Source organism: Pleurodeles waltl, chromosome 7 (assembly GCF_031143425.1).
Source record: "Pleurodeles waltl isolate 20211129_DDA chromosome 7, aPleWal1.hap1.20221129, whole genome shotgun sequence".
Taxonomy (NCBI): Eukaryota; Metazoa; Chordata; class Amphibia; order Caudata; family Salamandridae; genus Pleurodeles; species Pleurodeles waltl.
Genome location: NC_090446.1, coordinates 902998037 through 903012355, shown reverse-complemented (window position 1 = coordinate 903012355; position 14319 = coordinate 902998037). Strand labels below are relative to the sequence as shown.

Below are 14319 nucleotides of genomic sequence, written 5' to 3'. Positions count from 1 at the left end.
TAGAGATAAGGATAGCACAAACGCATCAAATGGGTGCATGAGGCAACGCACAATGCGAAGGCCACAGGGGGTAGTTTGAGATGTGGGGCAGCAGAGTGTGTGGGCAACACGGGAAGATATTATAGAGTGGGGCAATAGAGTATACTCAGGCAGCACATTCCAGATTGGGAGCTAGGGTACATAGGTAAGAAAGGGCCACTGAAGCCACATCAAAGACTGTGGCAGCATAGAGCACAGGCTGGGGTTGGGGAAGCAGTCTGCATCAGTGCCACAGTTTGCTGAGAAGGGAAAGGTCAGCCAATTATAACTGGGTCTCAGATGTTTGTTCATGTTCTTTGATGAAAGAGAATATCAGCGCCATTCAATGTAGCATTCAGACTTCAACTTCTGGTGGCGTGTGATCTGTTCCAAAGGCTACACCTGGAAGTCCCCTGCCCCATCAGTGGTATAGGTAGTGCCCTGCATGTAGCAAAAGAGAGAAGGACCTTCAAAGTATATTCAGGGCTACCAGTGAATGGACATGAAACAGGCTGACAAATTTAATGCACTGCTTTGGACAAGTGGGAAAAAACAGCACACAGCCATAGCTACTAAGATTGGCCAGCTGTTGCTGTCATTCCCTGCACTCGCACTCTACTTCGGCTGCTTTGCATGGCGTTCAGCCTCGTACCTTAGTGCAGAGGCGAGTGTAGCGTGTCTAGCACAGGATATGTATTGGAAGCATACTCTTCCAGTAGCATCAAGCTGTCATTTCTTTCAGGCCAACAACAGGTATGCTTTTTCCTCATTCCCTGCACATCAGACCACTCAATCTGCATCCATTCTCCCTCAGTCCTGCTATCCAGATTCACTCCTTCTCAAGCTTGCTCTATCAAACTTTACTTTACATCAAGCATGCTGCTTCAACGTTAACTGCACCTCAACCTCATCCAAACCATATTCACTCTGCCTGAATCCTTCTCTTTTCAGATTCACTCTTCCTCAAAACTGATCTGTTGACAATAACTCTGTCTCAAGACTGCCCCATCACCATCCGATATACCTTAAGGCAGTTCAATACACCTTCACTCTACCTCAAACCTGCCCGAGCCTTATTCACAGTATCTTTAAGGCTGCTCCATCCACATTAACTGCCTGATCCACATTTAATCTGTCAGAAGCTTGCATGACCTGCATTTATTCTACTTTATGCCTACTCAATCCAATCTACCTACAGCTTGCTTGATCTGCATCCATCTGTAACCACCCCTTCAGCTAGGACACCAGCTGATTGCAGCCTAAAAAGTGTCAAAACGGAAAAACAAGGCAGCAGGCCTGTCCTGTGCACCCAGGATCTGGAACAACAGCCCTGCACCCCAAACACTGGCTCAGTTTAGGAAAGAGGGAACACTCACCTATTTAAAAAAGAATACATTACAATGGATTAACCATCCACAACCCAACTACCTCTCCTATAACTAATTGACTATATGCTTGTCTTTGACCCCATGCAGCGCTCAGAGGTATTGTGGCTGGGATTATGTTTCAGAGATACCTTATAAATACACACCCTGTACATTCTACCTCAAAACACATTTACTCTTGCTTGAGTCTGCTCAATCATCAATCGCTTTACCTTATGTCTGATGTATTTACTCTCTTTGTGCCTCACCACATTTTATCAGCATTTTCTCTACCTCGGGCATTAGGCAGTACTATCTAAATGCTTGACTACATGCAGGATTTATTATTGACCGCATTCCTCCATGTTTTGTCGATCACTTTAAAATGCAGTTTAAAAATCTTAATTAAAATCATTACCCATCTGGTATACAGAACTACATTTTACATATAGATCTATTACATGCCTATTCTGTCACACACAGATTTTTAATCAAATAAAATGGGTTTAATAGAAAAGTCTTTGTCTTTGACTGCAGTGAAACAATCAGAACTGTTAAATGGATCCACCCATCCAGCCATGGGGTTTGTTGAACTATTTAATCACACACTTGATAATGTTGGGTCTTCACAAATAACTGTACATATTTGATTTTCATTACAGGAAATAACGTTTACGATATAGAGCTGTACCCAAAGACTTCAGTCCAGCTGCTAGCCGGCGAGAAGCTCCATCTCAACTGCACTGTATGGGCCGAGTTCAACACCGGGGTTACCTTTGAATGGGACTACCCCGGAAAACAGGTCTGCCAGATTTCTCTCCCATCTTCTCCTAAATCTCAAATACTTCTGCTCCTCACTGTGGTTGTTGACATTATGTCCATCACCGGTCACAATGTCAGTTTGATTGCCGGAAAGAGAGTGCTGGAACAGGGAGGTTTCAAGTAGTCTGAGACAGCCTCTGAAAATTGTAAAATTCTCTGCAGGGCCCCCATGGTGGCAGGCGCTGATATGAATCCTTGACATTATTACTTGTAGTGTTGTGTGTGTGTGTGTTTTTACATCTGCTGCTTTGTACAGCATAGTATACCATGTCTGCTGCTGTAGTAGTTGTTGTTTAGCTGCCTGGTGATGTTCTTTGAATTTATGAATGTCTTTGCTGATGGAAGATTTCACATAGTGATTGTTGACCATAGAAACTGAGCAGAGCCAGCTTGCCCCAGCTAGGGTGTTTACTGAGGTCACGTTTGATTTGAAGGTCACCTACATGTGTTAATTTTCAAAGTAAAGAACCCTCCCCTTGTACAGTAGGAACCTACGCATTCTTAGCTTTCTTGTTTGGATGCTACAGTGCCTCTCTCTGTGCTTGCTGGGGCCTTTGACAGTGGCCTAACCCGCTTTAATTACTGACCGATTCCTTGACACTGGTGATCTTCAGGAACAGTGTGATGGGTCCATTTACGTACATTTGCAGGTTGGTTTTCAGATGATCAGGGAGCGTCTCCCAGAGGAGTAAGAGAAGAATCTAACATGTTGATCAAATGTGTACATGTCATCTGAATTAAAAGATGCAAAATTATATTCACAGCCTGCATCACAGTCCTAGGTTTCATCGGAATATTGCTTCTACTGATGGCCTCTCTAATGAGGGTGGTTCTCAAGGCAGTCCAGCCTGCTTAAGATTAGGAGTTTAGTAAAGCTGTGAAGACATAGCTGTTTGCTTATCAGAGACAACTGTTGCTCACAAAAGAAAGGCCATATATATATATATATATATATATATATATATATATATATATATATATACTTTGCCAAACCCCAAGGTTAAAGTGACACCATAGTTAGCTTAAAATGTAAGTTTAAAAGAAACATTTTAAACAAAAAAAAAACACGGGCATTCACCAGTTACTGTTATTTCAAGTAATTATAACTGACGCCCCCGCCATGTACAGTGTTGTCATCAATGATGCCATTTTGCCTTTTCAGGTCATCAGTGATGTTTTCAGTGATGTGACAGAGCATGTTATGAGTGATGTAATGTGGGAGGTCATAATCAGTGGACATTTTTCATGTTCTTAGTACCACAAGAATAATATATATATATACATATATATATATTTTTTCCCACTCCACTTAATCACTACCCACCACCGTGCTGCCAATTTGAAGGGGTGTCGGCAATGCAACGGAGTCAGCAATCTCCATAAAAACCTCACCAAGTCCCTTTTACTCCTGTCGAAAAAAGGCTGTCAGCAAGTGTTTTTTCAAGCAGTAGAACCATTTTAAAAACCCAATACATAATCAAATGTTACAAAATATGTAATTTACCCAATGTAATATATCAACAAGGATAAAAGATCCCTTACAGTTTATTTCTCTCTGCTTTTCCCCATTTCTACACTCTTCTCTTAATGGCAGAACCAGCGGCCTGTTGAAATCATCTATGACCGGCGCCCCCAGGAGCAGCTGATTGAGCTGTCAGGTGTTCTGGTAGTGGACAACGTCACGTTGGCCGACCTGGGGAAGTATGTGTGCACGGCCAACAACGGCATGCAGAGGTTCCAGGAGAGCACGGAGGTCTTCGTGCATGGTACAGCCGAGCAGGCATCTTCTTGACTCAGGGGCAGGCAGAAGGGAGACAATGGGTGGGACTTGCTGCGAGGGGGGCTGGTAAAGGTTGTGAATAGGTGGGAAAGGGGTGAGAGGGTGGGTAAGAGATTACGCCGTATAGGGAGAATAAAGGCTTCAGCTCAGAAATTTTATATGTCCACATGCAGTTTTAATGACTGAGTTTGTATATGGTGTTAAAGCAGGACCTTCATATAGGTACACAGCTGCTGGGGTGCACAGATGTGGAAGAATCCAGCCCCGATACCCACGCGCCCACCCTGCCTTGGAACTCAACCATCCACATTTCCTTTGCCTATCTCCTGCCGGCCAGACCACCACTGTCACCTAGTGCCATCTGAAGGATATTTTAACCCCAGGCTAGATATTACTCGTGAAGTAGGCATGCACAGTTATCAAACTGAAAAAGATTTGTTTTGATGCACTCCATATTGCAGCACTGACTGTCCTGATCACTTTACCAGGTTGACTGGAGTCCCTGAAATGTAGGGAGTCCTGGACCTTGCTCACTTCGTCTGTTTCTTAAAATGGCTCTGTAGGCAACCCCTCTTCCTCTGCCCTCGTTCTCCATACTCGATATCTCCTAACCCCCACATGTATCACCTCATCATTCCAAATAGTACATATGTTATATTTCTAGTATGAAACAATAGGTTTTAGTATCTAAAGCAAAAGGCAAGAACAAAGATCTTTACAGATTTGACTGGATGATGTGATACACATTCTTCCCAATCATCAAACTCACCATCTTCCAACTAGAGCTACCTTGTAGCAAGTTAGTAGGGGATGTGCGATACTACTGCAGCACAAATTCTATCCTGCGTAAAATGAAACATTTGCATACTAGAGATTTAAAGGGCCACATCTTGAGTAATCCCTGGGACTGATAGTCCCACCTTCACATTCACCACAGGACCTGAAGAGGGATGACTGCAATGAACATGAAGTTGGCATAATCCTGTCATTATCTCTGGCACCAAAAGGAAGTTCTGCTAGCATGCTCTGTAGCAATCAGCCCGCTGAGACAGGCATCAGAAACTTCAACATGCAAAATATTGGCATATTATAGGTACAAATAAGTAGATGTTCCAGTTACTTAATTTAGCCCATCATCAAAAATGAATCAAGATCCCTTAGGAGGGTTAGCCTGTGTTATTGTATTTCAAGCATGAGAGTTTCATTACAAAGTACCCATAAACACATTTTGAGTGATGCTCGATAAGGGGACAGCTGATGGGCAGGAAGAGTCAGGGGCATATTCATAATCTGTTTGTGCTGAATCCTCATCATTTGTTTGATGCAAATTCAGCGCAAACTTAACTCCATATTTATATTTTGATGCTAGACCCATCTAGCGTCAAAATATTGGAGTGAACGTCCTTTTTTTACTGTGGAAACCTACATTGCATCAATGAGATGCAAGGTAGGAGTTTCCGGACAAAAAATGACTCTAAGGCCTTAGCTCCTTATTCATCCTCCCGTGCAAAAATCACGCACTGGAGGAGGAGGGTCTTAAATATTGGCGCTAAGCCTGTTTAGCGCCATTATTTAACCCCTGGGTCAGGGCAAGCGTTAGGGGACCTGTGGGCTCATCTCCATGGTCGGAGACCAAGGAAGCAGTCCACAGGTGCCCTTCCCTGCAGGAACACCCCCAGCCATCCCCACCCATACCTGGAGGACACCAAAGGATGGGGGGGACCCATCCCAGGTAATTCCAGGTAAGTTTTTGTTTTTATTTTTAAAAGCGCCATAGGGGGACCTAACTTGGCCGCCCTACATGGCACTGTGCCCATGCCCACTGTGACATAAGTCCCCTGGGCATGGCCATTGGGCAGGGGGGCATGACTCCTGTCTTTACTAAGACAGGAGTCATGCCCATGGGGATTGTGCGTCAAAAAATTACGCTACTCAGGTTATAGTCATTTTTCTGACTCTAACCTGACTAGCGCCATTTTTTGACGCACAACCTCCTGTTTCCCCTACGCCTCCCCCACCTGGATAGTGTCATTTATTTTGACGCTAACCGGGCCTTACCGCCAGCTAGCGTCATTCCTTAAATATGCCGCCTGGCTGGCGTCCAGGAATGGCGCTAGCTGGCGGTAACGCAGGTTTGCGTAAAAAAATATAAAACAGTGCCTCAGTTTGATAAATTCTTGTGACTAAAGGCATATCCTGACTCAATACAGACTCACATTGATGCCGAGGGTTAGTTAATTTCAAAGGGACATGAAGAAGTTTGTGCCACAGGGATCTTGAGTGTGCAGGATCCAAGTGTGAGAAAACTGGCTAAGAAGATAATGGCAGTGCACGAGAAAGAAATAGCAATTATGATCTACACACTGATGACGATTAGAACATCTTGTAATATTGAAGGAGATCTCATGAGCCACTTGTACTTAAGTCTGAAAGGATTTATAGAAAGACAGAGGGGCAGTTTAACAAGGATTCCAGCACATTGTGCGGACGTATAAAGTATTGACGTCTCCACAGATTTTGAGAGACCTATACTGCAGATAGTGATGACTAACCAACTAGGCACACAGAGATATCTCTGGAATCAGAAGCCTAAGATTACTGCTCTACATGCAGATGTGTTAACTGGAGAGGTCTGCAAGGGCAAACGAAGCTCTGATTAGTTGATGAAATGACTTTGCCACCATGTCCAGCCATTGTGTGAAACAGAGAAGTGCAAAAATGTGCCTATTGGTTCTGTCAAAACCTTTTTGAACATCTGCAGAGGCTATGCACTTTATGCTGTAATTCACTTACGCACAAACAGGTGCTTTGCCATGCATCCGTCCAGTGTACTCCACATGGTCCTATACTAGGGCTTTCATTTTCCATATGACAAAGCAATTAGTCTTGATGCTTTGTGTTGCACAGAGGCGTACTGAGATGTTTTACCCTGTTGTGGCTGTTATCTCAGAATGAGGAATATGTGTTGTCGTAGTTGTAAGAGGATCATGGAGTTTATTGGACACTGACCACCCCTCACCCAGCCCTTCTTCTGCTATAAAGTATGTGTTTCAAGTTAAAGAAGATTGCTGTTCTGGCACAGAATGATTAAGCTGATTATGGTTTTATTTCCCTTTTTATAAGCATGATTTTACTCAGTTCTCAATTTCTAAAAAAAAAAGTGCCAGGCTTCTCGTCAGGAGGCCACTGCAGCTTGCACCACGATTTCCCGTGCCAGCACTGCCAGTGATAGTACCAACACAACCACTAACCATCACAGTCCGAAAAGTATGACAGCCCAGTCTATTCCAAAGTTGTAAGAATGGCTTGGGGGTGGATATTAGTCATTGTTAAAGTATGTTGAATTAATACACTACTATTGCAATGCTCATTTCTAAATTAGACAAAAAATGCCACCATGTGGCAGCTGTCATAAGTGCCGGTGTTGAGGCCGAAGTGCGAGTGCACCAGAAACCACCCCTTCTCAAATAAAGCACTGCCTTTACTGCTGAAGACTTTAGTTGCATGCCACCCACCTTAGTAATTATTGGCACCTCCCAACAGTGGGGGGTGTTTATCCAAAGTTCATTTCACCTCTGTCATGCAGTTTCCTTATATATGGGTCTTAACTTTGTTTTTCAGAGAAGCCGTTCATCAACATTGACCAACAAGACGAGCTGGTTGTTGAAGCTACAGCAGGTGACAAAATTGCAAGGCTGCCGGTTAAGTTTGCTGCCTATCCACCTCCAAAATTCCAATGGTAAATACCCACAATGTTTTAGAATCACCTCTCACGCACTGTTATGCCTATGACGTGTTTCTTTGAAAAAGTAAGAAGACAACACAATGTTCACTGCTGCCCAATATGTGTTCATCCATCCGTCTCCTCGTGGTTTAATTTCGGAGTAGTTGTTTTCGGGAGGTCCTAGGTAAAATTCACAAAGAGAAAAGCAGTAGGCAACTGCATTCCTTGGGAGTGTATTTTGGTGACCAGGATTCCAGCTGATTCAACCTGTCACCTGATATGGTTTATCACATATTCCATTCCTACGGTTACATGTGCAATCAAACCTTTGTCCTCACAAAAGGTTGATCTCAACCCTCCCCATGCCTAGAAGATGGTACTGCCTCTCATCTTATATGAAGAATTAGCCTCCCCCCCCCCCAAAGCTAGGCCAAGTTCATCTGATAATAACAATTGTCTCTTCCCCAACCTGTGTAAAGAAAAGGCGCCCCATCCGCCATCCCACTGGCTAAAGACCCACAGCACTGAAGACCCCATGTTACCCTTTTGTAGCCTCTGAAACTATAAGTCAAAGCAATTATTCTGGTCATGAGTGCTAGTTTACAGCAACAGAGATCCACTAAAGAGTCAAAAACACAATTTTCACAAGCTCCAAATCACCACCTAAGTGAGCACAGCTAACTCTGTCTGGGCAAGGGTAGAAGCTCAAAAGAAGATGCTAAAAATAAACAGAGATACAAATAAGCTTTACACTCTCAGAAGCAATAGCAAAGACGCGTCCTAAACATGTGCCCTCGCTGCTGTACGCCCATGCAAGTCGTCTTCAAGGGATTACCCTTCTGATGCCTGGAGTCCTAAGTATAAAATGTAGTTCTCAACTATATCCCTCCTTGGAGATGCCTTCAACATTTGCAAAATAGAACAAAACTGTTTGTGTCTGAAGAAGGGGCCCTTTACCAAGGCTGCAGCCTTAGTTAGCCAGTTGGGCGGAAGTAAACTCTGGAGCGAGCTTCCTAAAGTTGCTAAGAATACGTGATATAAACACCCAAGGCACTCTTTACCACAAAGTTACATAACAGAAGGAGAAAGCTTTCCTTATCAATGTATGTCTTACCTTTAACCCTTACCGTGTCATCCCCAGCATCTTCGGTGCTCCTGCTAGCTGCACCCCCAGCAGCGGCATGCAAACCTTAAACGACATCAAGGGTCCGAGGTGTTGCAGAGTACAGGGGAAGGGACGGACTCAATGGACTAGGTAGCCTCCATCCGCAGTGATCACACATTTGTACCACATATAAATGACATCATTATTAGATTATCGTTCCTCTTATAGCAGTTCCTACTTCATGATGGATTTCAGGGTTTATTTATATGGATTCTGCACCAGAAAACCATGAATACTGACTTGCTCCCCAGTACTGAGAGCTTGCCTCTGTTACAGTACTACTAAACCCTTTGGCAGCAGAACCACATACTATTTTCAGTATATGTAAACCTTCTCTGTGTCATGTATCTCAACAGGTTTAAGGATGGGAAAGCAATCGCAAACAATGGCAAGCATCGTCACCTGGACCAGTTGCTACAGATCAGGGATGTGTCGGAGCTGGATGCCGGAAAATACACGCTGGACCTCGAGAATGAGCAGGCTGGCCTGAGAGAGCGAGTGAGCATCCACTTAATTGTCAATGGTAAGGGACAGGCATGCAGCTTACAGGCGGTGTAGACATTGAGTTTCTGTTCCGATATCTATTGAGACAACAGCATGATTACTGAGTGCGTGAATGTAAGACTTTTGTATAGCACTTCTATTGAAAATATGCAGTCGAAGCGCTAGGCTAGCATGGATTATCTCAGACACTCCATCATACAATCCAGGTAGGAAGACGAATAAAGCTCAAGTGTGATATGCTTTGGTAAATGGCCTATCATTAAGAGTTGAATCTCGAATATGAAGTTATTTTTCTGGTCTCCTAAGAATTCTGACACAAGATGGCAGTGTGGTGCTGTTGAATTTCCGTGACTTCTCATGTGAGGTCCTCCATAACAGAATTAGCCAAGATAGGACAAGGTTAGCCAATGTTTGTAAAAGATGACCTGGACCACTCTGCACCCTTCCTCAACCTGCCCATCCTTACATTTTACCAGTAGGATATTGAATTGCGAACCACCCCCACAAACAAAGAAATGATGAAAGCTGTGAAACTTCTTGCAGGTATATTTTTTTCTGTGATGGGATGGGCACCTGCTGGCTTTAGAGAGGCCCTTAGTAAAACAGGTTGAAAGTTCTGCTTATCAAAACATATTTAGTAGAAGCTTTAGGGGAGGCTAATTTGTACAGCCAATAGGCAGCAGAAACTGGACAAACATGATTATCCATCAAACAAGATATTTCTCATGGTGGCTGAAAGGTATTGTATCAAAGTTTAGTTTAAAGGAGGACTGAACAAGTGTTAGTTTAATCCTGCAATAAGAGGGAAAGTGAAATTTGAAAATAGATCTTATACTCTTTTTGATACCACAGACAAGGTGTGGTACAAATAAAGTTAACACTAAAATACAAGAAAACAATTAGACACAGTGTCAATGCTTTCTCATTTGAAAAACACATTCACATTTTTAGTAATGAATCATAACAATTGTGAAGGAATATTATCTAAATTGTCAGCTAAACATAGGGATTCTATTTATTTACACCTTTTTCATAACTTTAAATTAAAGGCTCAATGAAAAGTTTAAAAAGGTCTGAAACTCCCCCTCCCAGACCCAAAGTAACTGTGAACACACTTGTGTAACATACACAATGCAGGGGAACATCAAGTAGGTAAAACAAGGACACAGGAACACACATATTGTCTGCTCTTTGGTATCCTTTCTCCTGTAGCTTGTTTGTGAAATTAGAGGATTGTTTAAGAAATCCTGAGTATCAGACCAAATCAGCCACATTTGGTGGAATTGCCTTTTTGGCAAATTCTTTCTCAGGGTTCATTGATGAAAACTCTCAACCTCAAGAGTTTGTTAGGTATGCTTTTTAGTGGTAGCATTGTTTTTTTGTTTAACCTCTCCTGCTGACATTAGGAGATCAAGGATCTGTAATTCCTTATGGCTGTGTGTCTTCATGAATGTTAGATTTGGATCTTGTTCATTAATCGACTGATGGAAATCCTTTTGGTCTGCCTCTGAACCAGAACAAATGATGAACATACTGTCAAAATGTTGATTCTGTTAGATTCTGTTCAATCATTAGTATAAGTGCCCAATAAAGTGCACGTATAATTTAGCCAGGGTGGGGACACAGGAGCAATACAGTGAAGTTCCCCATGTTGAAGATATACCTGCCCTCAAATGTGTTATAATTTTGCTTTTATTTTAAGGTAGTCTACAATGAGACTGAACGTTTTTGCCTCTGATCACTCAGTTTTATACAATAAATAGTCTATCACCCTAATGATTTCACATTGTGGGATGCTAGTGCAAAGGGATTCAATATCAAATCCCAACATAATCTGTATAGTAGGCTCAAACAACACTCCTTGTAATATTTGAAGCAAGTCTATTGTTTCTTTAATGTGTGTAGACATAAGTGTGACTTAGCTTGTACAAAAAAGTCTACACACTTTGCTTAGAAGCTATCCCTGACTGTAAGGCTACGTTGTGGGGGATATTTTTCTATCTGTATCTTTATCACAATGTGAAATTGGGTTACCCTACGTTTTTGTGTCTCTGACAAATCTTCTTTCTGCTTTCTAGTCTACAGACTTCATGCCTCATCTATGTCCCCTTATATTAAAGTTGTATAGTTGCTTCCCCTTTATTCACAGGTTTAATTATAACTCCAGGCTCTAGAAAGGGATCCTCCCTCAGCTTGTTCAGCTTTATACAGATATTGGTAAGGATGTGTTTGCTTTCTTTCTAAGGCCTCCAGATATTTCAACACCGTTTTTTCATTGGTATTCATTCCTGTGGTATTGTCACTGGTCTCCGTAATATTGGCCTATTTCAATGTCAATGCATGTCCAATGGGTCATATGCAGTAGTTGGCACCACTCTCATCCTATAAAAAGGATTCCTTACCTGCTGTCAGTTAAATAGCTGGGAAAATCAGAAGGGAATAGTTATGTCTTTCCATTTTCCATCACTCAAGCTTACACAGGATGCACAATGTACGCTGCCAATGCTGCTCCTTCCCTGCTGGATGTGTGGCACCTTTTCAGAGGTCCTTCCTACAGTGACACGTATATGTTTATAAATTAACTGCTGAAGGTGACCTGTTTGGCCCAAGACCGGCTCAGCAATGAGTTTCAGGAAGAAATGTAATGGCCTATGATGTAGTCATGTTCATTTGGAAGAGAGTGGGCTTCAGCATTAGGTAACACACAGATATTGATTTAGTAAAACTGGAGACCAGGCACGCATTGACAACCTGGCCCCTGTCTGGTCCTCGGTCTCTATTGAGTTGTTCATGAAGTCCTCCATCTACCTCTAGCAGCTCCCACTTCCCTCTGGTAACTGCATGGCGGTAGGGCATGCAAACCTTTCCATGCAATTTGTGCAAACAGCTAAGGCAGCCATGTTTTACACAAGCCTTCAAATGTAGTGGCAATGGAAGATCAGCAGGGCCAAACAGAGGTATAGGATTTAACATTACAAGACAAGTGATACCTCTAGTAAACACCCCCACCTCCTGAATCTTTCACTCATCCCAAAACAGACTTTTAATTAGTTTATTTTTTTTAGTTACAACACATTATAGTTTGAAGGAATGTCCTTGCCTGACACTGCTTGCATGGGCCCACCTTTGCCACATTTTGTATGTTTGGAGTGCAGTGGCTCTTCCAAAGAGGCACCTTGGCTCTCGTATACCAACTTTCCTGTCAGGTTTACTTCCTTGGCACCAATGCTACACCCCTGGCATCAGAATCTAAGGATTCAAACTGTTGATCCTTCTGTGGCAGTGCACTTACTTCCATCTTCTCTCAAGTCCATTCATGTAGTTAGCTGGATCTATAATTGCAGGGAACTCAAAAAGATTTGTCCAGCCGCCGTTGTCCCTTCTATCAGTTTTCCACTGGATGGGGTTTTGTATTGCACCGTATTTGCCTTTATATATTGGGTACTACCCCTGGCAAGCCATTCAAGCACAATATCAGCAGGTAGCGTGCTACTTCGGGAACCAAGTTTCAATAGTTTATTCTTATATTTGTTAGTGCTATCACATAGCTTAAGATGAACTGTTGTAGTTGTGTGCTTTTAAGATGAGCCACAAACATTCATTAATCTAGGGTCTTGTTGGAGAGATTACTTTGATTTGGATTGCTTATGTGTGAGATGTGAAGTTGATGATTGGTTGATTACAATAGAGGATGAGGACAAAAGATCACATTATAGAAGTTTTCTGCAAACATGTAAATTAATCGATAAGGTGAGCAGAGAATAAACGCAAGGTAATTTAATGTTGTGCTCTATATGGGAATCAGCATCTGGAGATAGAAAGGCAATGTGATCGGTGTTGGCAAACATGAAGTAGATATAGGAGGAAGACAGGTGTTAGAAAAAAGTCAGATGTATTTCATCCTGATGAGGATTAACTCAAAGTAAATATATTTTTTACTCAGTTTGACAGTTCATGGTTTTGAGCCCTGACATCCTTCCTAGATAGTGATAGACCAGGTATAAGATTGGGTATATATTTTCCAATTTCCTGTCTGGCACCTTTGCGAACGAGAGATGTTTTTGATTCTGGGTTTCACACACAATACAATAAAGGGAAGAGAATCATCTTGAATGGTGGATAGAGTTGCCCTTTGCGAACATGTTTAAAACAAAAACAAAGATTTGGGCAATATGATGTCCATTGATGGTCTTGCTGTGGTTCTCCCTGTCTCAAGGAGGTATCTGTGGATAGATATAAATGTCAGTACTAGTCATGAGGCTTGTATTAGTGTTTCAGAAAGAGGTAACGTGTTAATTGTCTCTGTTGAGTCACAGTGAGAATAACCAAGTCTTAATCATTCTCCTGAATTGCAGGTTGTACTCAGTTGCTCTAATCTTTCCAGGTTCTAAATTGCAATGGAGAAAGTAGTGCTGCCAATGATTTTCTTTCTGTTGACTGGAATTAGATGTGGTGCCTTCTTGGAATCTACGTTCCTATGTTGAAATATTTGTTTTTTTGTATTGCAGGACTTTCTGTCTTTTACTATTTGTTGTTCTGAGGGTATTGCATAATAGTTTGAAGGAAGATCGTCTTCTAGTTGGCAGGTATTGGAGAGCCTTTAGGATAGGAGAGTCGGACATTCATATAACAGCAAGTAGAAGCAATCTTGCTGCTGAATTCCAAGTTCTCTCTAGTCTTTTCAAGTTTGAGGGAGGAGTGCTATTATATAGTGATTTACCAAAATACAGTTTTCAGAGTATTATTAATGTAGCTTCTTTGTGCGTTTGTGAGGGAATCTGAAATGTGGAAAATGTGTCTGTGTGTTTTCATGAGTAGTGGTAGGTCGCTCTATACAGTTTTTCCACTTGGACATTCAAGGAAAGTGTTAATTCAATTGCAATTCCAAAATTGCAAATCTCTTTGGCTATTGTTGGTGTAGTTTTCCCTTTATTTGGTCAGA

At 42.2% G+C, this 14319-nt stretch overlaps 1 protein-coding gene across 2 annotated transcripts in view; it reads left to right on the top strand.

Annotated features, from left to right (window-relative positions):
* FLT4 (fms related receptor tyrosine kinase 4) overlaps positions 1-14319 on the top strand; it is a 299445-nt gene that overhangs the window by 171167 nt on the left and 113959 nt on the right. For both annotated transcript variants that reach the window (XM_069199519.1, XM_069199518.1), the window contains exons 6-9: positions 2045-2184; positions 3799-3970; positions 7606-7723; positions 9230-9396. In XM_069199519.1, coding sequence (XP_069055620.1) covers positions 2045-2184; positions 3799-3970; positions 7606-7723; positions 9230-9396 — 597 coding nt within the window. The remainder of the gene's footprint in view (positions 1-2044; positions 2185-3798; positions 3971-7605; positions 7724-9229; positions 9397-14319) is intronic.